Source organism: Cyprinodon tularosa, unplaced genomic scaffold (assembly GCF_016077235.1).
Source record: "Cyprinodon tularosa strain WSP-4 unplaced genomic scaffold, ASM1607723v1 ctg258, whole genome shotgun sequence".
NCBI lineage: Eukaryota > Metazoa > Chordata > Actinopteri > Cyprinodontiformes > Cyprinodontidae > Cyprinodon > Cyprinodon tularosa.
This window is the reverse complement of record NW_024038957.1, coordinates 623,495-650,950: the sequence shown is the minus strand read 5'-3', so window position 1 is coordinate 650,950 and position 27,456 is coordinate 623,495. Positions and strand designations below refer to the sequence as shown.

The 27,456-nt window shown below is 39.1% G+C and overlaps 1 protein-coding gene across 1 annotated transcript in view; it reads left to right on the top strand.

Annotated features, from left to right (window-relative positions):
• The first annotated feature begins 345 nt into the window (after positions 1 to 345).
• ppm1h (protein phosphatase, Mg2+/Mn2+ dependent, 1H) overlaps positions 346 to 27,456 on the top strand; it is a 61,138-nt gene continuing 34,027 nt past the window's right edge. The window contains exons 1-3 of the mRNA XM_038288569.1: positions 346 to 683; positions 18,001 to 18,163; positions 24,025 to 24,381. Coding sequence (XP_038144497.1) covers positions 451 to 683; positions 18,001 to 18,163; positions 24,025 to 24,381 — 753 coding nt within the window. The 5' untranslated portion in view covers positions 346 to 450. The remainder of the gene's footprint in view (positions 684 to 18,000; positions 18,164 to 24,024; positions 24,382 to 27,456) is intronic.

Sequence of the window (27,456 nt, the reverse complement as noted above, 5' to 3'; positions counted from 1 at the left end):
CAACACAGTTAACTGAATAACCTTACATAGCTCAATATTATGTCCTAAATAAACACATTATTTGGGGTTGTAGGAAGTCATGGAGTAAGTTTATTGACAGGGCAGAACATTGGCGAGAATAAATCACTAAAATAAAGAATTTTCTCCCTAAAAGGCAGGTTCCTTGTCAGATTCCTGCAGACAGCAGTCAATATTGCCCGCAGCGGATCGTCACTCCGAGATGAAACACCTTTGACCTCCATTCTGCCAGCGATAAGCGGCTCTCCAAGGCTCACAGGCAGCGATGCTTTGTCACATGACTCCCAGTGAGAAGCCCAGTCTGCCTGTCTGATCATTTGCTCCGCCTTGCATGCACCGCAGCAGCAGCAGCGGCTGTGTGTCTGCCTGCCACAGAGAAACCGCGTCCCCGTGCGGGATTCATCACGCACCAGCATCGCCCTGCAGCCAGCCATGCTCACGCGGGTGAAGACAGCCGTGGCCAGCCTAATGGGAGGCGTGATGGCCGCAGGATCAAGCGGAGAACATCCCAGCGGCCCGGATCTGCCGCTCAGATTCCCGTACAGCAGACCGGAGTTCCTGGGACTGTCTGCGGATGAGGTCGAGTGTTCGGCGGATCATGTCGCCCGTCCGATCCTGATCCTGAAGGAGAGCAAGCGGCTGCCCTGGTCCACCGGCTATGCTGAGTGAGTAACCTGCGGGACTCCATCTTTCCCCGCATCCTGCGGTGGTGAGCCACGCAGGGGAAACACAAACACCTTCTATCATCTGCTGCTCCATTTATACATGCGCACATAATTCAATAGGATATAAAATGTAACGATGTTAGTAAGCCTAACATAAAGACTAGATCTCTGCATTTTCAGTTTCTTTTTAACCATTTTGTTTTTCAGTACTTTGACCTAATAACCTACTTATTTCATTTAATCCCGGGTTTCCGATCATAAAATATCAATCAAAATAGTAGTTCTCTGGTTCTCCGGCACAAAAAACACCACATGCATCCAGAGACAGAGGATAAGTTGCTCTGTTGCATTAAAGTGAACTAACTCACCTGTTTGAGCTTCACTGGTAGAGACACAACTGTTTCCCATGAGCAGGAAAATGTGACATCAGCATCATCCATCCTTCACTCATTGAGAAAAGTCTGGAATTTCATCATCCATCCATCCATCCATCCATCCATCCATCCAGTCCATCCATCCATCCATCCATCCATTCATCCATCCATCCATCCATCCATCCATTCATTCATCCACCCATCCATCCATCCATCCATCCATCCATCCATCCATCCATCCATTCATTCATTCATCCATCCATCCATCCATCCATCCATCCATCCATCATCTGTCAGTCCATCATCCTTCCATCCATCCATCCATCCACCTATCAATCATCCATCCATCCGACCATCCATCCATCCATCCATCCATCCACCCATCCATCCACCTATCAATCATCCATCCATCCGACCATCCATCCATCCATCCACCTATCCATCATCCATCCATCCATCCATCCATCCATCCATCCACCTATCAATCATCCGACCATCCATCCATCCATCCATCCATCCATCCATCCATCCATCCATCCATCCATCCATCCATCCACCTATCCATCATCCATCCATCCATCCATCCATCCATCCATCCATCCATCCATCCATCCATCCATCCACCTATCCATCATCCATCCATCCATCCATCCATCCATCCATCCATCCATCCATCCATCCATCCATCCATCCATCCATCCATCCATCCTTCATTTAGCCCTGCACTAAGAACTCACCTCAGTTTAAACATAAAAACAATTAAATGGGGGAAATAATGTGTAGGATTTCTGCTTTTTTGTCCGCTGGATGTTTCGAAATACCTACGAGTTCTTAGACTTGCTTTTCATTTAATTCACTAGATAACTATAAATTATTTCAGTGCTACGAAGTCTAAGTTAACTGCAGAAATGAAATTGCCTTGTCTTGTCACCTAAGAGTGACCCTTTATTTATGTTTTAGTGTCAATGAACAGCCTCCTACATTGGACCCACATTCCTACACTAAGAAGTTATTAAGATGAAAGAACAGACTTATTATTACATTTATTTGACGTTACCTCAAAAGGCTGTTGTGACTGGCGTGTGTATTTCCTTTCAAACTAGATTTATAATTGTTTTCTTTTTTAATGAAAGCAGCTTGTAAAATCACGCCTGTTGGGATGTGTAAAGTTAATGTCCTCAGTAGCCATGCTGGACTAGCAAAAGTGATTTATGTTTGATAAAACACATAAACAGAGCAGAAAAAAACATTAAGGTACAAAATGACATTATCTCTTAATCTTTTGGTCACTTTAATTCATGTTTAATTAATGGTTCAGTTTCAAATATGGAAAAAGTCACAAGATTATTTAGCATCTGATTTTATGGGTAAAACGTAGAGATCCGTATGTAAAAGAAGACAAACTCATGAACAAACATGGTCTTCATCAAGTGATGGATGATTGAGGTCATTGGTATTTAATCAGGAAACTACTAAAAAACAAAGAAACTATTAGAAAGGTAGAAAAGAGGAAAAGAAAAAACTGATAATTTAAAGAAAAATCAAATATGACAAAAGATAAACTGCAATTACAGATAAATGTGGAATTACTTTTTTAAATTGATTTTCCAACAAACATTTTAACACTTGTTTTATAGAAGTGAACGTAGGACTATTTTATTAAAATGATCAACAACATTGAAGTAGCCATTTCTATCACAACCACTTAATGCTCACTATAAAATTCTGACTTTAAAAATACTTTATCTCCACAGTCATATTTCTGTTGAATATAATGGAAAACTTGTTATTTACCAAATTGTTTGTATTAGTGATAATCTTACTGTTCTTTTTTTTCACTCTAATTTCTACATTGTGTAGTAATTAGGAAAGTAGTAAGTCATTTTATCATTTCGGGTTGCGCTGTTGCAATTTGTCAGCTGATGACAAACAGAGAAGGAATATGAACATCACCATATATTCACCTTTACTGAACACCATGGTGGTTAAATGCTTTGGTCTGCACAGTTGTGGATCCTACTGCTGTGTAAGATCATTTAATTTTGAGTATTTTGTTTTTCTTGTGTCTTTGTTTATGAGGCCACCAGCAGCTGTGTCTCATAAATTATTTAAAAATTGAAAAACATGAAAATCCTCCTTGTAAAATAAAAGAAATTCACATAGTTCTCCTGTGGAGCTGGATGACAAGTTCCTTTTGTATCTCTAATCCTGTCTCCTTGAACCCCAATCAGCCTCAGCAGATTGCCTCTCTCGCTGAGCCTGGTTCTGCTGGAGGTTTCTTCCTGTTAAAAGGGAGATTTTCCTCTCCACTGTCGCTACAAGCATGCTTAGTGGGAGGGATTGCATTCGAGTCAATGACTCAATGCAATCAACTGGTTTTCCTTAGATAGAAAACTTTGAATCAATCTGACTGAATGATCTGCTTTAATTTACTCTGTAAGGTGCCTTGAAATGACATGTGTTGTGAATTGGCACCATATAAATAAACCAAATTGAATTGAATGTCTTTTTATCTATGAAAAGAAGACATCTATGTATTTATGTTGTTGTTCTTTCACATGCAAATCTACCATGGAAAACCGTTCATCTGTGGGCTGGATGCTAATTTTGCTGCTGTTTTTAGAAGGTGCTACCCACTTAATTATGCTGGTGTCTGTTTATAGTTCCTGATGGGAACCAAATGCTGACAAAACAATGGCTGATAGGGTAATTCTATCAAGTGCTCAGGCCTAAAGAAATAAGCATAATTAGGTTTAAGATTGAGCACTGATGCATCAGAAAAGGGGATGAACCAGAATATGGTTTGCTTGAGATATAGGATGAGAGGAGCTCACAGAGAATCTGACAGATTATTTTTCAACAATATTCCGACTTTATTCAGATTTTTGTTTGCACCAACCCTGAGCCTGTAGATGTTTGATGGGTTTTCAGTTTTTGAAGGCTTGCTTGAAAGGAGTCCATCTTTGTAGGATTTTAGTGCAACCTGCGTGTAGAAAAAGTGCTTACTTCTACTTGCATGCATGGATCTGCATCGTAACTGCAGCTCTCTTGACCTTTCTGTGTGGTGGCAAACACATTTTAAGCATTTTACTGCTACCAAAGAGCTGGAATGAGAAGTTGAGGGTTTTAATCTTGCTATATAATGGGACTAAAATTGAGTGCCTCTGAAATTTGATAATTGCATTTTATTAGGTTACGATTATATTGCAAATCCATTTAATAGCCAAGCTCAAAAATCATATTTATCTCCTGTCAGTCAACATATCCTGCATAAGACCACAGAGGCCACATTAATAACAGTGATGCGTGGGAGTTGGTTTTATCTGACTGTACTTCAATGTGTGATTAAAATAAAGAACATATGTATTTATAAGAAGCTGTGTTTTCTGTCACTAGAGAGGTTGACTTTTAACAAATAACAGGAAGGTCAGCAAAGCTTTATTTTATCCTAAGCTTTTAACCTTTGGGGTTCTCAGAACATGCTATTAATTTACAAATTAAGGTAACTTAAGCCAGAAAATAAACATCGACACACAGACATAGATATTTATAGCTCAGCAGTTATTATTGATAATCAGTAATGTGAATATGCTAAGGAAGGATAGCACACTCGTTATTTCAGATAAATTGGAAAGCATATTCTGAATTAATGTAGCTTCCTTGGATAAGTTTGCGCTCAAAGACGAGAGATTTTTAATCAGGTCCACTTTTCTCTAATGTTTAAAAGAAGACTTGTGTAGCAGTTATTATTGTGTCATTTTTATCACTTAAATGGAGTAAGAGAAATAACCATAGAATTTGCCCTTCAAAATATTGGCAGCATAGATCTGGGGCAAATTAGACTAAAGTCAAAATAATCAGTATTAGCCTTGTAGATCTATTTTAAGATCCTCTAAGAAATTTAATTATCAGATAAAGTAACATTAAGCAAATTCCCTAAGACCTTTCCCTGCTTTGCCTCACTTACTGCTGTTCCACTGGAGAGATCCAAAGCAGAAACTGCAGCTGACCAAAAACTCCACAAACACCTAATTCACTTTTTACTAAAACATGTTGGTTATCTCCAAGAATTCTGCAAAAAATTCTTCAATGGACTAAAGTTCAACATAAAGAAACTTTTGGACTTGGTGCATCTGGTCTAAAGCTACCACAGCATTTCCGATAAAGAACATTATACCTACGGTCAAACATGGTGGTGGTATAGTGATGCTCTGGGCTGCTATACTTCTTCAGGACTTAATTAAAATTCTGCTCTCCACAAAAAACACCCTAAAGGACAAACATCTGGTTATCAGCTGGTGACCTGTGGCTCCAGCATGCAGAAGGTAAAGGATCTAAACCACATGTACAAGTTTATTTCTCAATGGCTTAAAAAATGTTTTTGTGTGGCTTGGTCCATCTAACTTATTGCCATTTATCATACATACTTATTTTTATTGGCACCAATTGGGGTTACTTATCCAATAAGCCTAACTTTGTTTGGAAGAGCTTTGTCCTTTTAATGAATAAAATCACTATTTGAAAGCTGTCAACTCAATTCAGTTTCAGTTCAGTTTATTTATATATCGCCAATTGACAATACATGTCAAATCAAGGCACTTTACAGTTTACCAGATAATCCAGTCAAATTGATTCAAAGTTTTCTACCTAAGGAAAACCAGTTGATTGCATTTACTCATTGACTAATCATGCTTGTAGTGACAGTGGAGAGGAAAAACTCCCTTTGAACAGGAAGAAACCTCCAGCAGAACCAGGCTCGGTGTGAGCGGCCATCTGCTGAGGCCCACTGGGGTTCAAAGAGATAGAAGCAGAGATACAAAAAGGCATCTGTAAAAGGTGACCCAATCCAGGAGATGGAACAAAGCAGAATGATAAAAAAAAGTGGTCCCTATGTCCTCCAGCAGTCTAATGCTACGTTCACACCGGGGGCAGCAAAAGCAGTAAAATCGCGTCTGCTGCTTCATTTTTGCTGCTTGTACCAGTGAATTCTGACGCGCGTCTGAAGCAGCTTTGCTGCTCTGGCTGCGCGGTCCAAAAGTGTGTCTGACGCGCGTTGGGCGGAGCTTCACTATCCTTTCTCTGCCTTGCAGCTATATTTGCTGTGATCAGTGGGAATAAAGTAGTTTTAATATGTTTTTAAGTGAGAAAATACACCTGAAAACTTCATCAGTGGAGTCAGTTCATCCAGATTACAATCCTGCCTCCCAATATTTTTTCTGTCGGAGCCGCTCAGACCCCCACATACCGGCGGTGCGCCGACAGAAGGAATCCATTCATCAGCAGCCTCTGGCCGGGTCGCCTCCTCGCGGTTTACCGCGGCAGCTGGTAGGTGTTTTTCATCTAAATAATCCGATCTGCAGGCACCAGAATAATAAAAGCGAACATATTCTGCCGGCAGATGTATATATTTTAAGTTAATTATGCTTTAATAAACTGTTTAAGAGAAGTGATCAGAGCGGTCTGTGTCATCAGCGCTGTGTCTCTCTCCCAGTCAGCTCCCAGATCAGCTTCTCTGATTGGTTGACGCGGTGCGTCGAGCAGCAAAAATTCAATTTTTCCATCTCGAGCAGCAGCGCGTTTGCGGCGCGTCACGCGCGTCAGATGCCAAAACGCGCCCGACGCGCTGCTTCAGCTGCTCAGACGCGCTGCGCTTGCTGCTCGAAACGCGCCGCGGGACCTTTTGCTGCGCCTTGACGCGCGTCAACCATTGACTGCATGTAAACTCGCTGCTTCTGTCGCGCCAGCTGCCCCCGGTGTGAACGCAGCATAAGCCTATAGCAGCAAAACTATAGAGATAGCTCAGGATAACCTGAGCCACTCTAACTATAAGCTTTATCAAAAAGGAAAGTTTTAAGCCTAGCCTTAAAAGTAGACAGGGTGTCTGCCTCACGGACTAAAACTGGTAGTTGGTTCCACAGGAGAGGAGCCTGATAACTAAAAGATCTGCCTCCCATTCTACTTTTAGAAATTCTAGGAACCACTAGTAAACCTGCAGATTGAGAGCGAAGTGCTCTGTTAGGAACATAAGGAACAATCAGATCTCTGATATCAGATGGAGCTTGGCCATTTAAGGCTTTATATGTGAGAAGGAGGATTTTAAATTCTATCCTATATATTGTAGTTGTTCCGGTTGTCTTTGTTGATTAGTTAAATTTCAATTATCTAAAATCTTTGGCTGCACAAGGGTATTCTTATGAGGCAAATCGTTTTTATGGGACCATTCATGGAATTCAGTAATTGAAAATAATTTTCCAAATAATTCTTAACAATGTATAAACCTATTGATTTGGATAACAACCCCCAACATACATAAAAAAAAAATTTGTTTTTTCCCCCCCATTCCTTTATCAAGGAACTTATGAACATATGTGGTGTAAAAGGTAAAATTATTGTTGCAGTATACTTACTTACCGGTACAAATTTGCTATATAAAGACATGCAATAAAATAAAATCATGCAAAAAGCAACTGATTAAACATCAGTTCCAATGTGCAAGTATAGTCAAATGTTTGATCATGAGAGCTGAAAGGTCAAAATGTAGAGAGGTTGGTGCACTTCTAAGAATGCTGAATATTGTGAACAACCCCTTAGAACGAATTTCAACAAGCTTTGCTATTCAATCAAAATTGTTGATCAACTATTTCTTTTTTATGAGTCGGCTTTTACTCCGAGGTTATCTGGTGTTATTCCAACAGCTTCAGCAGAGACGAGAAGACTCATTTTGTTTATGAGGAGGATTCTCAGGCTCTGTTTCTGAGTGGGTGGATTGACAGGATGAGCAAGCAGGACTGTTCAAAAGCTCTATAGTTATTGCTTACTCTTTTCTCAGGTTCATATATAGACCAAACTGCAATGTTTCCAACAAGGTTTCACAAATACAGACACCCAAACACACACACACACACACACACACACACACACACACACACACACACACACACACACACACACACACACACACACACACACACACACACACACACATTTGGTATTTCACAGAAAAATCGACCACTGCTGCTTTTTAGTTCTTCTTTGAAGAGCGAAGCAGGGAGTTGAGTTTATGCAAACAGAACTAATGACACACCTGAAAAATCATCTTATTTACACAGGAGGAGGTCCACTCTTGAGTCAGCACTAAATTAGATCTATAAATCTATTGTCTGTTAGAACCTATTCCACTAAGTAAAGGCAGAGAAGAGATCATTAGTGATAGCTACAGTCTCCACTGATTATTCTTTTTTCCTGTTCTGAACATTGACGTAGTTCAGAGTTCACTCTCTGCTTGTAGAGGGGAAACACATAAAAGAATTAAAAAAAAACAGTCAATTTGATCTTTATCTGTTTGTATAAAGGTTAGTTCTCAAACTTACTTTTTATATTTAGGGTGATTCTAATTCCATTTCGTTTGTTGTCATTAAATCAAGATAAATAAAATGCCTTTAGTGCTACTAGGTGAAAGCTTCACATGTTATTTTTCAAAGCGGAAGTTAAGTCTTTGTGGGGTAAAGTCCAAATCAAGTCTAAAATCTTTTATTGTGAAGATAAAGTCAATTCACAAGTCTTTTAGGCCTCAGTCCAAGTCGATTAAGTATTACTTGACAAGTCGGAGTGAGGAGGTTCAAAATATTTAGGGAACATATTGTCCAAGTCAAGTCTCAATTTAATAATGTACAGTCTAAGACAAGTCTTAAGGGCTTTAAGTCAAGTTTTAAGCCTATGCAGGCAAGTCCAATTCAAAGCCCAAATCCCTTAGTGCCAAGTCCAAGTCAATTATTGAGTATTTTAGTTGCAGATCAGGTCTGAAGTTGTTCATACACTGTCTTAAATCAAATCATAACCATTTGAGGACTGTTAAAGTCAAATCTCAAGTCTCTTATTGCCAAGTCCAAGCCAAGTTTCAAATGTTTTCTGGCCTGTCCAGGGCAAGTCTTTAAGGTGCAAGTCCAATTCAGTTGTAAGGTCTTTTAATGATAAGTCCAAGTCAACTGGAACTAATTGAGCAGCCATACCTTGGCAGGTTTGCAGCTTTGCCACATGGAATCGTTTGTTTGCTTTCAGTGGCTCCTATGTTCTTGGGTTCCCACAGCAAGTCATTGCAGTTTCCTTGCAGTTTTGGTCAATGGCACATCTAGAACAAATTCACAAAGGGGAGCAGGGCGGGGGCAGTATTTTTTCATGGTGGCAAAGAAAAAAAAATGTAACCAAAGGGCAATAGTTTATCATTTGGTACATGGCAAGAGCCACAGAACCGTGGTGAAAGAAGTGAAATGTCCACGTCATTAGTTTGAATTCAGATTTTATGTTGTCTCAATAGAAAATTTGTATTTCTAGCTTCAACCTGTTAATTTCACTTTATCCAAAATTAAAAATTCCTTACCTCATAAAATTCTACTGAAATCATTAGTTTCCAAGCAAATATTTCTGCTCCAAGTAGAAGGTGGTGACGTTGCATGAGCACATGATGTCACTCACATTTTTGTTAATTGTACCCTTATTGGGTGGCCATTTGATGCTGGGTGTGGACAGTGATGCAACACCATGAACAAAGTTACTCTTATAATGGGTTCTACTCATAATTTATATCAGATACTAATGTGGCTGAAAAATGCCTTTAAAATCAAAATTAACAAATGAAAAAGGTTTTCCAATTTGTTAAAGGGTCATTCGACTATGTGAAATGTAGCGACTAAAAGATGGCATTAAAAAAAATAGATATAAGGTCTGTCTCTATGGTTAATAAATGAAATTCAGCCAAAATAAAATATTTAGTTTTACAAAAGTGTTAGGTTTATAATCTTTGGAATTCAGAGTTAAGTTAAAATGAGTGTATTCCTTTGAAAGTAATTTAAATATTCATCCATGTTTCAAGTATATCATATTTTTTTCAATTTATTCTAAATAAGTTTTCATTAATTCAGAATTAGAATTAGAGTAAAACTGATTAAACCATGATTAACAGAAGTATAAAGGTAAAAAAATTAGATAGTTGCCATCAGTTAGAGTGTCTTAGTCAGTGCATATAATCATAATACATTTATTTAATATTATGTGATAGGTACAGGGGCCAAAACAGGGGCAAGGAGCAGCTCTACAGAGACACTGGTCCCTTTTGGCCCCTGTCTAGAATCATCCGTGGTCTTGGGAAAGTTTTTACACTAATGCAACCAGGACTTGGACCCATAAATCAAATAGTGCTCCACAGATGTTTAAATACACAGATGTTTGTTGGAGCCAGCCTTGAAATTCCAGTTTGTTTTTACAGCCGAACAGATCAACATGTTTCTAAGCCAATATATAATAAAGAAGTACCTCAGACAGTTCTACAGTACCACTTTCCTTTACATCTTCACTCCCCCCACCCGTCATTGGCTGAGTAGAAGCATTGAAAAGATCAGCTAGCACTTTGTTTTCTCTCCCACTCATAACATTTGCCTTCTACTTACCAACCCACAACCTCAGCAGCTGTATGATCAATACCCAGTCAATAGACTTGCCTGTTATACAAACACACGGGGCAGTTGTGCACACTGTTCAGTGTGTAGATCAGAATGCGAGGCCATTTGACCAAATGATCGCACTGCTCAGCTCTAAAATCTGGGTAGTTTTCAAACTTTTCTGTCAATTTCGACATCTCCAGCACACCACAGTGGCTTTTTTTTCTCAGTTTAGACTAAAATGTATCTACCTTAGATGTTGGCTCTCTGTCGTCGTGGTTTTTATTTGATCACTGCCCATCAAGCGAGGTAGCAAAGTGGAATTGCTAAGGCAAGGCACGTGAACAGCATCAGTCACAAGATTCAACACATGCTCTCTGCCTAGAGCAGCACTGTATGTCACTCTGACGAAGGAGGAAGGGGGGATTGCCAGACTTTTATTAGATCTATACCTACTTTGAAAAGTAATATACTTTTAACAAACCTTGATAATAAATAAAATAAAAAAGTGGATGACTCTTTAAAATCCATTAAAAGAACTTGTGCAAAAGGGGCTTTCTGGATTTAACCCTGGTAATTGTGTAATCATCTGCACTTGAATAGCCTGCAGGATATTTTCCCTCGCTCAATACTTGGCATTACCTGCATGCATGTTTGTTGTTGTACATTACAGCAGTAGCAAAAAGGGAAAGCAAGCTTGGCCATTGGCCAAGCCTGTAATTCCTAATCTCTGCCACCACTTGATCTTCCTGTGATGTTTTTAAAAGGTAATTGTCTGCAGGATGTCAAACAAAGGCCCCACATTTTCCTACAGGCTAAACATTTTCCTAAGCAGCAGTGGAAAATTTCAACAGAATTAATCAGCCGTAAACAATTAAAGAACAGCAAGTCCACACATGGCCACAAACGCAGCATTTGGTGTTGTTTAAGAAAGTTTAAATTCGCTACATGTCCAAGCATTGATGTCATTTCAGTTGCTCAATAGTTTTCTTATTGTAATCATAGCCGGCATTGTTTCTATTAGAGTGGACTACTAAAGTATTCACACCCTTCGTCCCTTTTTTTCTCCACATATTGCAAGCAGAAACTTAAATATGTTTGACCAGGATTTTATGTGAATCATCGAGACAAAGTAGAGCATATTTTTTATATATTTTCGTGACTTTCAACGAGTTTTACAAACAAATATCAGAAAAGCGTGACTTGCAAATGTCACAGTAACATGTTTTCTTCCAGGTTTGGATGTAGCCTTCCTTTTTCTGATGAAGAGCATTATCCATGTACCATGATGCTGCCACCACCATGTTTTACAGTGGAGATAGTGGAGTCAGTGGGATTTAATGTTACTGTTGGGGTTTAAAGGGCAAACTTATTGATATCTCAGTTGATTTCATCTTGTAAAGTGTGGTCTCTGCAGTCTCTCAGAAGTTACAACAAGCCTCTCAACTGCTCCCCTTACCCAGGGGGGGATTTACCATTAGGCAATACTAGGCAGTTGCCTAGGGCCCCAAGTTCTTGGGGGCCCCATAAAACTCTGTTTACATGTAGAATGAATACAACTATTCCTTATTTGTGCACATTAATTATATTTATGATAAAAGATCTGTTGCTAAAATGCCATCCGGATGCTTAGTGTGTCTCAGGCTAACTTTAGAGGTTTCAAAGATTTGCAGTTTTATATGTAACAGAGGATATATGAAAGATAAAAGACAGTGAAGGGTGTTTAATCCAAACAGTAGGGGTGTGGGAAATAATCGTTTTGGCGATATATCGCGATATTCGGCTGCCCAAAATAATATCGATCTTTCACTTCTTTGTATCGATTTAAAAAAGAAATGGTTACATAAAACATTGATGGGAAAATGGGCTACCTCTGCACCACCACTCTGGCAGAAAGTGCTGTGGAGCCCTTTAACTGTGCGTGCAGCACCAAATCTGTATTTGAGGCAAACACAGTGGAAGAAAACCCCAAACAACATGGATAATAATACCTAATCAATATTTTCTGATGAAAATATACAGCACTTGCTGTTTTATCTCATCATTTGATTTTGATAGCTGGGGAAAATAAGGCAATATATAGAGATACTGCAACATTGTGATAATATCGTATCGTGACCCAAGTATCGCGACATGTATCGAATCGCAACACTCATGCCAATACTCACCTCTACCAAACAGGTTAGATGGTGCTCACAGACAGATGTTGATTTTCTCCTCTAAAGAGTGTTTTTGTTTCATTAAGTATCTGGAAGAGGACCAAGTGAGGAACCCTGTGGGACACCTCCAGCTATGAGACTGAAATCTCAATGACTACCTTTAAAAGAAACACACTGCTGACGATGATGACAGGACATGTCAGTACTGATCAAATTTATTTTATTCAATAGGAGACAGTGATTAAACCCGTCAAAGGCCTTATACGGTCAATAGATAAAGCAGCTGTAAATCAAAAATAGAGAAAGATAAATTGAAAATATCAGCCTAAGGAAAAGAGAGAACATGAGATGCATACTTAATTAAAAAAGACTTTGAATCTGAATGGGACCATCATGTTAAATAAATGCTAAATACATAAAAAAAATGACCTCCATACATTCAATTCAATCCAGTTTATTGATATAGCGCCAATTCACAACACGTTATCTCAAGCCTCTTTACAGTTCACCAGATCATACAGTGAAATTGATTCAAAGTTTTCTAAGAAAAACCAGTTGATTGCATCGACTCATTGACTTGAAGGCAATCCCTCACACTAAGCATGCTTGTAGCGACAGTGGAGAGGAAAAACTCAATTTTAACAGGAATAAACCTCCAGCAGAACCAGGCTCAGTGTGAGCGGCCATCTGCTGAGGCCGACTGGGGTTCAAGGAGACAGAAGCAGAGATACAAAAGACAACTGTAAAAGGCGGCACCAACTACATCAGACCATCATGAGAAGATAGACCAGAGAAGACTGGTGAAAAGTTTTTAATCATCCCTGGGATTGTTTGAGACATCTGCCATTATCGATAGATCCTGATTGGATTGTTGCTTGTCTTCCAAAGGAGACTTCACCTGCATGTCCATAACATTGGATCAGTCCATTTGCTGCACATGTTCAGAAAGCTCCAAACAGCCAACTGCAAACCATTTCTAAAACAAATGGCGCGAAGGGCAGTGTTGCCAACTTAGCGCTTTTGTTGCTATATTTTGGGACTTTTCAGACCCCTCTAGTACTTTTATTTCAAAAAAAGCTCCTAGCACCAAATCTAGCGACTTTTTCTGCTAGTGGAGACTTTGGCAACAATGCATAAAAGCAGCAAACTCTGCTCTCCAGAGCAAGTAGATTGGTAACCCCGCCTCCTACTCTCCTCTATCTTGTCTGCTGTCATGATTCATGCAGCTATTATTTCATCCAAATGAAAAATGGAGACAGATAAGCAGATCATGGCTTGTCTACAGTGAAAAGAAGGACTGGGTTATTTACTTTGGCCTTTTTGGAAACACAGGAAGGAGCAATCAGCTAAGTGAGCTTAGTGCTTGGAAAAAATCTTTTATTCTTTTGAGACAGCATGAAAAGTCAGATGAGTACAAAACATAGAGAGGAAAACAACAAGAAAAGAAGGGAGGGACAAAACATAGAAAAAATAATTTATGTCTATTCTATTAAAATGTCTGTATCTGTATAATAGGTCTGTTTTATGTGTTGTCTTCTCGATTCAGAGGGCCCCAGGCCTGTTTTTGCCTGGGGCCCCAGATTTCCTAAATCCGGCCCTGCCCTTACCAGTAATGCCCAATAAGTTTAGATGACAGCTTTGAAGCTGTTTCAGTTTTGATCATTAATAACATAAATGCTTTAAATTGTTTCTTAATTCAACTCTGACCTATCTGGTTTATTTCTTAGATTTTATTTGGGTATAATCAAAATGTCTTCACATCGCGTGCAAGTTTTTATGTAGTTTTGTTAAATACTCTTAATGATACAGATACTGCAGCGAATAGACATGTTTAGGAAGTAACTGCTTCTTACACCTCATAAGAATTTGATGGGTGAAAAGAAAACATTTAGAGAAAAACTATAATGCAGTATTAAGGCATTTTAAAAAGAAATAATACCAGAGATTAGAGCTCTGACATTCTAATCTGGGTCAAACCTAAGCCCTAGAGGCGAAGAAGTGGGGAAACTCAATACGACGACCCGGCTCTCTGGGCCTCAGCGTGTCTCGGGTCGATGGTGAATGCTCATCCCCTTGTAGCGGAGATGAAAAGGCCGTTGCTAAACTTGTGATCTTCCAGGGGTCAAATGAACGCTGCTTCACGCAGAGGTTCCCTCTTACACAACTACAAAACGTGGTGTAGACTCAGTGGGTTCTGATGGTTTTACTGGATGTGAAACACAACCGTGTTTTATATTGTTGCATAACTGCCTGCTCCCTAACCACTTAAAGGGACAGTTCTGTGTTTTTTTTGTTGTTTTTTTTTTACGATGGGACTCTATTAAAAATTTAGGAGTTAGTCCTGATCTTCACTCTTACTTCAGATGCTGAGGTCAAAATCACAAACTGTACCAAAACTCATTATTGAAGAACATACAAGTGTGTCTTCTTTTCAGCTACTATGTGACTTGTATAACTAGAGGTATGTGGAGAATATTGTGACATCAACACCACTTAAAAGCAGCATTACTCGGGGGGGAGAGATGGTGGTGCAGTAATTTTCCTGTCATGTTTATCATCCAGACTGTTTACTCAGCTGTATAGAGAGAACATGTTGCCTCATAGGACCTTTTCCTTGCAGCTATAAATGAGAATTTCAATATAATTCATAGAGAGAAAAGATATCTGCTTCCAGAACAAAAAGCTATTTACTTTTTTATCCAAAAATATGTAACATCACAGATGGCAGATTTCTAAAATGAATGACAAATTATCTGCAGAGATTATGAATGAAAAAGAAAAGCAGATATTGCTTTGTAAAGTTTTATTCTGCTTAACCTTCCGTTTCTTTGGTTATAAAACCTGCCTCAGCATGTGCACGGTTCCAACAGGGCAACAGAGTTAATGTGACCCTGGTGCTTTTCCATGACTGTAGCAGATCCCAGCTGTAGATGCATCTGCCAGTTGTAGTACATGTCAGTTAAATGTAATGTTTCTGGATTGATTTTTTTTTATTTAGGTTGCATCTCTTCTTGTGTGCTAATAGCAACGAAAAAACAAAAGAATGTGCAGGAAGGATTGAAAAGCATGTTAACACGGTAATGTAGGGTTGAGTTCATTATCTCACGCATGCATATACCCACCAGGAACCTGGAAACTTACTGAATTACAAAAAACATTTAAAAAACAAACATGTTTCATTGATATTTATACAAAAATGAATATTAGGAACTATATTTATCAAACATTATACTGGGCAAGTAAAAACTGTTTCTGGGCAAATGAAATGTCGGGCAAGTGGTAAAAATCTTTAACATCAACCCCTGTTTTAAGGGATAGATAGTTCTGCTTCTCTGTGTTAGGATGTACTGAATGAATACCCAATCATTCTGGGACTATGTAATGACACAAGAGCGGGAGAATCGTTGACTAATATGAGATCCTATTCAATTATAAACTTTAGTTGAATAATTTGTGGGATTTTTCCAGACAGGGCCAAGATTTTATAGTTTCCCTCATACCCTGTGAGGGGTGCTCAAGGAGTAAAGAGACAATAGGTTCTAGGGGCCATCCAGTCTGTACTTTCATAGACAGGACCTCCAGGCACAGCCAAGGGAAGAAAAGCACCTGGTTTGGATTCTCTGTTTTTTGCAAATTATATTCTGTTGTCTCTCTCATGTCAAGACCTAGAGTGTATGCTAGGGCAGTTCAGCTTCTCAGTTCAGCTTCTGGATAGAACTTAGGTGTTGTCAAACAGCAGCACTGCAAAGAGAGAGAGGAGCGGTGATTGCTGAAATTGAAACGAGTTGAACGGCAGCCAATCAGTGAATGGTTGTAGGCAAAGCTTTTTTCACTTGAAATAGAATACAGAGAAAATAATGTTAAACAAGGTAGAAATAAGTAATACTCTGAAGAGGTATTAAGGTGGCTTTAAAAAAAGCCATTTTAATTTAGTCCTAGAACGACTGTTAATTGTCCTCACTTACCTCCAGCACAGAGCCCACTCTTTCGCTGCCCGCTTTTTGCAAGGATAGATTTGTGAGGAAGTCCTGCCGAATCTGACCAAATCAGAGCTGCGTCTGGATGAAACAAAGTGGAATCTTTTTTTCAGAGCCTTTTGGGCATCCCCAAGGCGATTCAAAAGTTATTAAATTATTCAATCTTAAAAACCAAATCAGCACAAATGATAGTTTTACCTGCATAAATTAGGTAGAACTGAAAAAGTAGGCTAGATAATTTGGATTCAAATCTGATCTTAATGGGGTATAGTTGACCTCTCAATGACCAAACAAATAATCTTTTTTAATATCTCTGGACACAACAGTTTCACACATGACAATACTTTTTTATTTATGAATTTTATTTTTCCAAATGAGTATTTTAAGTGTATAAATCTGCACTAAAGAAGCAATAAGCATTCAGTCTATTTGCTGAGTTTTTTTAATGTCAGTAGTATGTCAGCTTCACGCAGCTGAAGCTCTTCCTATTTGATGATGCAGTCCAGGGTGTACGCACAGTGCACCTGAAATGCAGAGCGGTAACTACCTGGGGGGCTTGGGGAATCACCGCCTTCACCGCGTGTGGTCTGAACACACCTTCAGAGATAGAGTAGGGGGCTAGAGCATCCAGGAGAGGCTTGGAGTAGAGCTGCTGCTCCTCCACATCGAAAGGAGTCGGGTAAGGTGGCGGAGTTTCAGAGGAACCCTCAACCCCTTCGTCAAGAGGTTTTCCAGACATGTCCCAACCAAAGGAGACTCAGAATACCTAGAAAGGTCTATGTCTCATGACTTGCATTGGAATACCTGGTCTCCCCCCATAGGAGCTAGAGGAGAAGTGTGGGCAGAGGGATGTCTAGAAGTCTCCTTTGAGACTGCCCCCATCGAGATCCGGTCACCGAGCAGCAGATGATATGTATCATTCTGAGTATAAGCACTTTTAATCATTTTAAGCATCTTTTAGTCACCTGATGTAGCCTAAAATATTTTGCATTTTCTGAAAACGCAATTATATCTAACTAATTTAGATAGGAGAAAGAGCCCTGAAACCATATTTAGTAGATAAAGGTTAGCATTAATATTATAGAAAGATAGATGTGCCTTTGAGGTGTAAAAGTAAGCAAAAGTATCTATCTTTGATTGTTTAGTTCACTTCAGTTCACTTTTTAAAATTCTATAAATATGGCACATTTTAAATTTATCTGTAATATCTCGAAACTAATAAAGTCAGAAAATATATTACATCTGGAGTTCCACTTCATGCAGATTTTATCGAGTCTTAAAGTGTTAATGTTTTGGTGGGAGTGTTTTTAGTGTATCATTCTGATGTTCTATACTGCTGTTGTTGGTTCCTCCCCTCTCCTGTCTCAATCAAGGGTGATTAATGCTGGAAAGAGCACCTTAAACGAGGACCAGGCCTGCTGTGAGGTGCTGAAGCTGAAGATGAGACTCCTGGAGAGTTCTACGCCAAACCGAACACCAACCGCCCGTAGGAGGTCTTCCCTACCCAATGGAGAGGGAATCAGCCCACGGGAAAGTGTAAGTGAAAAAAAAAGAGTCTTATGTTTTACAACCTCATCAGATGGTTGTTGTAACATTTCCTGTAACATCCAGTCATTGCACATTTATGAAGTACATGGATTAGGGGTGGAACGGTTCACAAAATCCACGGTTCGGTTCGGTTCACGGCTTCGTGGTCACGTTTTTCGGTTCGGTATATGTTGATTGTTAGCCTGACATGTTGGTCATGTTGCTGTTAGCATAAACAAAACGTGTTGCACAATGCTTGCACACTGTTGCACTTTTATCCACAACTTTCTTTCCGCCGTCATCGTAGGTCACTCTAAATGCAAAGTGGTCCCATACAGCAGACCTATAAAGTGCTGCTGGCGCATCTTCCAACTCCTGTTCTTTCCCACTCGCCATACCCACACAATTCTCCACAACAACTGATTTTTTTCTGCTACACCCGGCTATACTGCTTCGCTTCTTCTTCTTCTTGTTTACTACTGGTGGTTGGCTTTGGTCGCAGTACCGCCACCTTCTGCTCTGGAGTGTAAACGGTTCGCCTATGAGAAAAAGGAGCAGCACATGAACCGAACGAAACACACGCGAATCGAACCGAACGGTTCGGACGGTTTTCATAAACCGTTCCACCCCTAACATGGATTGTTCTTGATTCACTCAAGTTCCATATAACATCAATATAATAGGAGTGATGAAAAATGTTTGGTCTAAAACAACAACCATCAAGAACCAAGTAACTCATGTCCTCCTGTTTTCTTTTGGCAGACCATCTTGGAATTGAATTTCAGGGTTCCTTGTACACTCTATGAGTGGCCATAAGTGATGAATAGTTTGGGGTTGAATCAGTGACAATGTTTAGGTCCATTGACATATTAGTCAGTCAGTGAGTGTTCGTGAGCGCAGACACAGCATTTGCATAGTCTAACAATAGATTAAAAAGTTAGTACCGACCACTGGGTAGCAGTTACATGTACCTTTACGTAGTGTTTCATATATGGAGTAGAAACTTAGAAGTCTCTATCTAAGTATCGGATTCATAGAAAGTTGATTCTAGAGTGCAATCTACTTAAGCTTGTGAATCATTGTGTGCTAATAAAGTTAAAAGGAATTAAAGTAAATTACATTATTGGAAGTTGATGTTATCTATAAGTAGCAGCATCGAGGTATCAGCAGGACTTAAACTCCCCCTCCTATGTCCCCAGGGCTGACTGCTCCCTCATTCAGTCCTATAAGCAGTTCATTGGAGAGTAGAGCAACGTGTCCTATCTACGTCCCATCGCCTGTCAGCAGTACTCGCATTTAAATCTTCCTTAAAGTCCAAACAGTTTCTAATCAGAGGTGCATTGTGGAAGGTCTTTATCTTCTTGCTGTTTATTATTTAATATACTCCGTAATAACTGGGCTGTCTCTTTCTCTGACTTTTTTCTGTTTCTCTGGTTACTAAAAAAGTGACTCTGCATTCTATTTTCTCCTAGTTTGTCCTTATTTCATACAAGCTCACAGAGAGCCAGCAGCAAATACCTCTCATGACTCACTCCTGCAGTGCCTGAGGACCAATATGAGAACTGTAGAGCCTCTTTTCGCCTCATAGACTCATCTGTCCGCTTCTGCCTGCTATATATTTTGTTTTTACGCTGAGAATAAACAGAACATCTATTAGCCCATGCACCATAGCAAGAACATTCTGCTGTGCAGTTTGGTTGTTCTTAAAGGTCATTTTTTCAACTAGCAGTAATTTCAGCTGCTGCTTTGTAGCAGCAGTGATGCAAAAGCAGAGTATTTCATGTCAGGACAGCAAAGGTTCCTAGACTTTCTGTTATTTGTGAAGACGGCAAATTCAAAGGAGTAACCTGGATGAGCCAAATCACACAGGACACTGTTCAAACCTTATGTGGGAGGCAGTCTTTGAAAATCAACAAAGAGGATAGCATGCAGCTTCAGTGCATGTGTTACATCACACTAGGGTGGGTGGTTAAGTACTGCAATAAGAGACACAAACTAAAGCAGAGAGAAACATTAGAGGACAGAAGGTTCATACTTTGATGGACAAACTGTACGAACCCTGAACTGTCTGCTCTAGCCCTATGCACACTCATTTGCTGACCTGATAACCCATAACTTTTATAAAGCTCCCAGCCTTCTGAAGTGTTTTATTTGACCATAAATGTCATTTCTGTACATTAATGTGAGAGAATTATGAAAAGTATGGCCAACCTATGATTCCTTTTTTATTCTGGAACCTTTCTGTCAGAAATATTCTTAAATTCTTCTGCTGTTTGACTATAGGAGATTCACCTAGCTCTCAGAATGTGACTCGAGCTTCCCAAATGCTTCTGTTGACCCGTGAATTATCCACGTTCAGCCAGGGTCTGAGTGCCAAAGTCTATTAATTTCTTCATGTAAATAAAAAACTTCTTAATTTCTTCTCTTCTATTTGTTAGTCTCTCCAGTGTATATTCTACCCTTTTCATATTGTTAAAAATCTATCACAGCAAAAAGTGCTTCTCTTCCTCGGTTTAACATTCCATAGTCAAATGCTGCATCATGATTATTGGCACCTGCCTAAACAAACACCACATGGCCAACCTCCTCTGCATCATCGGCTGTTAATATCAGCTCAATATTACTGACAATGTCAGATACTGTATGCTACTAAAGATATTTTATCTATATTCAGTTTATATAGCGCCAATTCACAACACACGTCATCTCAAGGCACTTTACAGTTCAACCAGATCATTCAGTCAAATTGATTCAAAGTTTTCTATCTAAGGAAAACCAGTTGATTGCATCGACTCATTGACTCTTCAGCAATCCCTCACACTAAGCATGCTTGTTGTGACAGTGGAGAGGAAAAACTCCCTTTTAAAGGGAAGAAACCTCCAGCAGGACCAGGCTTAATGTCAGCGGCCATCTGCTGAGGCCGACTGGGGTTCAAGGAGACAGAAGCAGATATACTAAAAGCACCTGGAAAAGGCGGCCCCATCCAGGAAACACACAGCCAGGCAGACGAGCTCCAAGCCAGCTGCCATGTCAGAGGATGAAGAGAGCACATCCAGCCAATCACAGTCGGAGAAATAGGACTACACTGAAAAACAGGCAGATCTCCGATATCTAGAAACAAAGATTTTGAATGCAGCAGCACAGTTGATGTTGCTCTCCAGGATGGAGTCACAGCCAAACAGGAACAGACCAGAAGAAGCTACCATGAGAAAAAGCAGAGAGAGCAGAACGTTAGAGATTGAACTAACAGATTCTGCAGAGTGGGAGAATAGAGATAGAATGATGAAAAAGGGGTCCCTATGTCCTCCAGCAGTCTAAGCCTATAGCAGCATAACTATAGAGATAGCTCAGGATAACCTGAGCCACTCTAACTATAAACTTTATCAAAAAGGAAAGTTTTAAGCCTAGCCTTAAAAGTAGACAGGGTGTCTGCCTCACGGACTAAAACTGGTAGTTGGTTCCACAGGAGAGGAGCCTGATAACTAAAAGATCTGCCTCCCATTCTACTTTTAGAAATTCTAGGAACCACTAGTAAACCTGCAGATTGAGAGCGAAGTGCTCTGTTAGGAACATAAGGAACAATCAGATCTCTGATATAAGATGGAGCTTGGTCATTTAATGCTTTATATGTGAGAAGGAGGATTTTAAATTCTATTCTTGATTTAACAGGAAGCCAATGAAGAGAAGCCAGGATAGGAGAGATATGATCTCTCTTTTTAATTTTCATCAGAACTCTGGCTGCAGCATTTTGGATCAGCTGAAGGCTTTTAACTACAGTTTGTGGACTTCCTGATAGTAAAGAATTACAATAGTCCAGCCTTGAAGTAATAAATGCATGGACTAGTTTCTCAGCATCACCCCTGGACAGGAGATTTCTCATTTTTGCAATATTCCTCAGATGAAAGAAGGAAATTCTAGAAACCTCTTTGATATGGGATTTAAATGACAGGTCCTGATCAAAAACAACACCAAGATTTTTTACTTTATTATCTGAAATCAGTTTAATCCCATCCAAATGAAGTGACTGACTAATCAGCTTATTTTTCAAAGACTATAACTTCTGTTTTTTCAGCATTCAGAAGGAGAAAGTTAAGAGTCATCCAGGTTTTTATGTCTTCAGACATGCCTGTAATCTATGTAATGCGTTAGCTTCATCTGGATTTATAGACAGATATAGCTGGGTATAATCAGCATAACAGTGAAAATTAATCCCATGCTGTCTAATAATTCTACCGTTGGGAGCATATATAGCAAAGAGAATTGGTCCTAGCACTGATCCCTGTGGTACTCCACAGGTAACCTTTGAGCATGTTGAAGATCTATCATTAACGTGAACAAACTGAAATTGATCAGATAGATAAGATTTAAACCAGTCTAGTGCTGTTCCTTTAATTCCTACAAAGTCTTTAAGTCTTTCTAAAAGAATATTATGATCAACTGTATCAAATGCAGCACTAAGATCCAACAGGACGAGCACAGATACAAGTCCATTATCTGAGGCCATGAGAATATCATTAGTGGCTTTCACCAGAGCTGTTTCAGTGCTATGATGAGCTCTAAAGCCAGACTGAAACTCTTCTAAAAGTTCATTATGGTGGAAGTGATCGCACACTTGTTTGGCAACTACTTTCTCAAGAATTTTACATAAGAAAGGAGGATTGAAGATCTCAACTTTATGCTCTGCTTTAAGTAGTTTTTTAAAGTTTAGTCAAAGTGTTCTTAAAGTAATTTTTTTTAACCTTCAGATGGTTTTTAGACTTGAAAAATTTTCTTTGGATTTGGCTTACTTTCTCTAAGGGTGTTTGTTGTTAATGTTTTTCTTCAGAAGGGGTTTTATTTCCTTAAAGATTCTCCTCTAAGGATGTGTATCGTATTTGTTATAGTCTATGACGATTTTCTTTTATATCTGTCTACATTTTATGTGTACAATTGAGCTTGGTGTCTCAAAGAAATTTTCAATATAACGTTTAAATTTCCATTTTCAAAATTAAACTTTTTTGCTAGCTTAACAGCAGTGTGCGACAGCCTACTGATACCACAGTGGCGTTGGATGAAGGAGTTTGCCCTGATGGGGGTCAAAGGACCCGATGCCGCCATTGTACAGCAGCCTCGCTTCTGTCAGTGAGCCCCAGGGCAGCTGTGGCTACAATGTAGCTTGCCACCATTGGTGTGTGAGTGTGAGTGTGTGTGTGTGAATGGGTGAATTACGGAAAGTTGTGTAAAGCACTTTGGTCAAGTCCCTTGACTTGAAAAAGTTCCATATAATTACAGGCAATTTACCATTTATGTTGAAAAGGCAGAATTGCTTTACTTTGCATTCTAGAAAGCATGTGATGTGTCACTCTATTTATGTGACATCTAAGTGAAAGGACCATCCCCTATTGGAAAATTTATGGTGGAAATTTAGATTTTGTGTTAATTTTTGTGTTCCTTTTAGTAAAACTGTACTGTGTAGCAGAATAATGTAGCCTAGAAAAACCTACTGAAAAAATCTTTAAAAGAAGAAAACAAATCCTGCAAAAAAGGATAGCAGGAATTACTTATTCATATGTATTCATATTGGTATGTATTCTTAAAGATGCTCTGAAATCCTAATAGAAATTTCTCCAGGAAGTCTGAGATTAAATCCCTCTTTCATAAAAAAAAAATCGAACACATTTCTATTTATGGGTTGAAAATGTTTTGTTGTTTTTCTTTTCAAAAGGTATTCTTATTACCCTCTGGTACCCCACAACCATGATTAATTAGAATTGCTGTACATCCAATTAGCTTTAAAAAAAATACCGAATTAACTTGTTGAAAATGTGACTTTTTTTTAACTTCCCAGGTATTGCTGTTGTCAATGTATATTTCTATTTCCTTACATCCAGGATGGTTCAGAGGACCTAACCTTTCACTACTGGGCGTTATTTGACGGTCACGCCGGCTCTGGAGCTGCTGTCATGGCGTCCCGTCTTCTCCATCATCACATTGCCCTGCACCTCCAGGAGGTGATGGAGTTTCTGTGTGCACCCAACCTGCTGCCACCCACATGCCTGGATGATGAACCTGTCAATCACCTCCTCTCCGCAACATCCCACCGTGCCCTATCAAGGGCCACATCACTACGCGGTGCTGCAGGGGCACCTGGTTCCCCCAGCACCCAACCAACGCGCTTCTTCACTGAAAAAAAAGTTTCACAAGAGAGCCTGGTTATTGGAGCTATAGAAAACGCCTTCAAAGATATGGTGAGTTACTGTAAGGGCTTGATTAAATTTAATTCAGCTTTTTTATTTAGTGCCAATGCACAACACGTCATCTCAAGGCACCTTACAGTTCAACCAGATCATACAGTCAAATTAATTCAAAGTTTTCTAAGGAAAACCAGTTGATTGCATCGACTCATTAACTCGAACTGATCAAGAACTTTTGTAGCTTCTGTAACGAGCTAAACTGTTTTCAGATGTGTGAACATGATTGCACAAGGGTTTTCTAATCATCCATTAGCCTTCTGAGCCAATGAGCAAACACATTGTATTAGAACAATGGAGTGATAGTTGCTGGAAATAGGCCTCTATACACCTATGTAGATATTGCACCAAAAACCAGACATTTGCAGCTAGAATAGTCATTTACCACATTAGCAATGTATAGAGTGTATTTCTTTAAAGTTAAGACTAGTTTAAAGTTATCTTCATTGAAAAGTACAGTGCTTTTCCTTCAAAAATAAGGACATTTTAATGTGACCCCAAACTTTTGAACGGTAGTGTATATATATATATATATATATATATATATATATATATATATATATATATATATGGGTGGAACGATTCACAAAATCCACGGTTCGGTTCGATTCACGGTTTCTGGTCACGGCTTTCGGTTCGGTTTGATTCGGTATATGTTGATTTTTACACCGAAATCCCATAAAAATGTATGAAATTAATGAAAACATCCCCCAAAAAATAATGGATTGTAATTATTTTTAATGATCCGCAGAAACCATGGATCATTTCCGCATGTTTTGCTGCTTTTAATTTAATGATCTCGCGCATGCTCTCTACCATCTCCAAGGGACTCAGAGGGGAGCGGACGGGAGCCTCAGTGGAGGCTGTAGGCTTTGCTTTGAGCAGCCGGTCTGGAGCGCAGCGGAACGGAGCGCTGACGGAGTATGAGGGATTTCGGGGTTAGCATGACATGTTGGTCATGTTGCTGTTAGCGTAAACAAAACGTGTTGCACAATGCTAGCACACTGTTGCACTTTTATCCACAACTTTCTTTCCGCCGTCATCGTAGGTCACTCTAAATGCAAAGCGCTCCCATACAGCAGACCTATAAAGTGCTGCTGGCGCGTCTTCCAACTTCTGTTCTTTCCCACTCGCTTTTTTCCCTGCTACACCCGGCTACGCTGCTTCGCTTCTTCTTCTTCTTGTTTACTACTGGTGGTTGACTTTTGTCGCAGTACCGCCACCTTCTGCTCTGGAGTGTAAAAACGCTTCACCTATGAGAAAAAGGAGCAGCGCATGAACCGAACGAAACACACGCGAATCGAACCGAGACCGTTGAACCGAACGGTTCGGACGGTTTTCATAAATTGTCCCATCCCTAATATATATTTATATATATATATATATACAGTATATATATATATATATATATATATATATATATATATATATATATATATATATATATATAGCTAACTGACAATGGTTTCAGAGGCACTGTGGTTATAGTTGTTCCAAAATGATGTTGGTTTTTAATGCAGTGCCTCCTCAGCTGTGGAAGGTTGCTGCTTTTTAATGCAGTTTTCAGCCTTGACTCTTTTAGTGGAGATATTTCTCCCCATTCAGTTTTTTAGGTAATAATACAGACTATAGATAAGAAAATCTCTCATTTCTATGGAGTTTTATGTTGATAAACATCATTTGTAAAATGGTTGGACTATTTGCTCATGCAGTTGTTGATGAAGTAGTAAACGCTGCCCCACTCTTGTAAACAGAGCCTTACTGGGAGGCTCATCTTTTACACAAATCATGATAGATTCTAATGAATCAGAATAATCCACTTCCGTTGGTTTGTTTATTTCGTTTGCTTTTTTAGCAAATCATTGTATTGTATTATTTTTTATGTTCTCAAACTTTATTGTATTTATGGCTTTGTTCATCTCTCTGCCGTCTGACTGTTTGCTGTTCCTGTGGTGGAAATAGAAAATAGCAGCGACAGTGTTTGACCTTTAAAAAATCATAATCATGTTGCTGCAAAGGTACATATGAGGTCTACAGTGTTGCTATGCTGCAGCCTAGAAAGAGGATTACAGGTTTTTCAGCTGCTACTTGAAATTAAATATTTTCCTGTGAAGCTCAGTGTTAATATTTTTCCAATTTTAAGAGCCCAGATACAAAATAAAAATAATAAATCTAAACATTTCAGCTAACTTTCCCACCAAATTAATAAAAAAAAAACCTGCAGTATAACAAGCTCTGCTCTAAAATGGCACAGAGACATGAGGTGTTTTCGTATCTTGACCACTGGGTGGCAGTATACTATTTTTATTAATTTTTTTTTACCAGATTGGTTGTACAGAAAAAGATTGCTGAAGGGGATTAATTAGCAGTCAGAGTTTATGCAAATATTAGACCTATTAATGATAAATAAATGTAGTCAAAGCCGTGTTGATGGATTTGCTCCTGTTTTGTAATTTATAATGTCTTTGTTCAAGATGCAGTTATTTGTACTGTTTCATTGTCACAGTCATGTTTTAACGTCTTACGTCACAGAAATATGATAGTTTGAGAAAACAATATATACAGATTTTGAACATTTAGGCTGTTTCCAGTGTCCTCTTCAAAGTCTTTTTTTTCTCTCTGTGGTCACTGATAACTTAGTTCCTAACCTTAACATTTAAATTTCACACACCATTTCCATACAGTTATTTAAACCCCTAACTTTCTTGGAACAAAAACTCTTGCATTGCATTTTTTGCTTTCCTCATAGCCCCATAAATCCTCTCAACTTTAATCAGGCTGTTAGGAAGTTAGTTGTGTGGCACAGAAACATGTTGGAGAGGCTCCAGTAAAATAAAAAACAAGATTAAATGTGGCATCTTTAAACAGAAAATTGAATTGTTCAAATTATTTTGTCCTCAATTCTAGAAGGCAGTAAACTGTGGAGGACCAATCCTGCCATAATTAAAAATACATATAGAAATAAATAAAGGATTTGATAAATAAATTGAACATTATTGATCTCACATTGGAGAAATTTATCTCTGCATTTAACCCATCCCCTTGGGGAGCAGTGGGCTGCCATTGTACGGC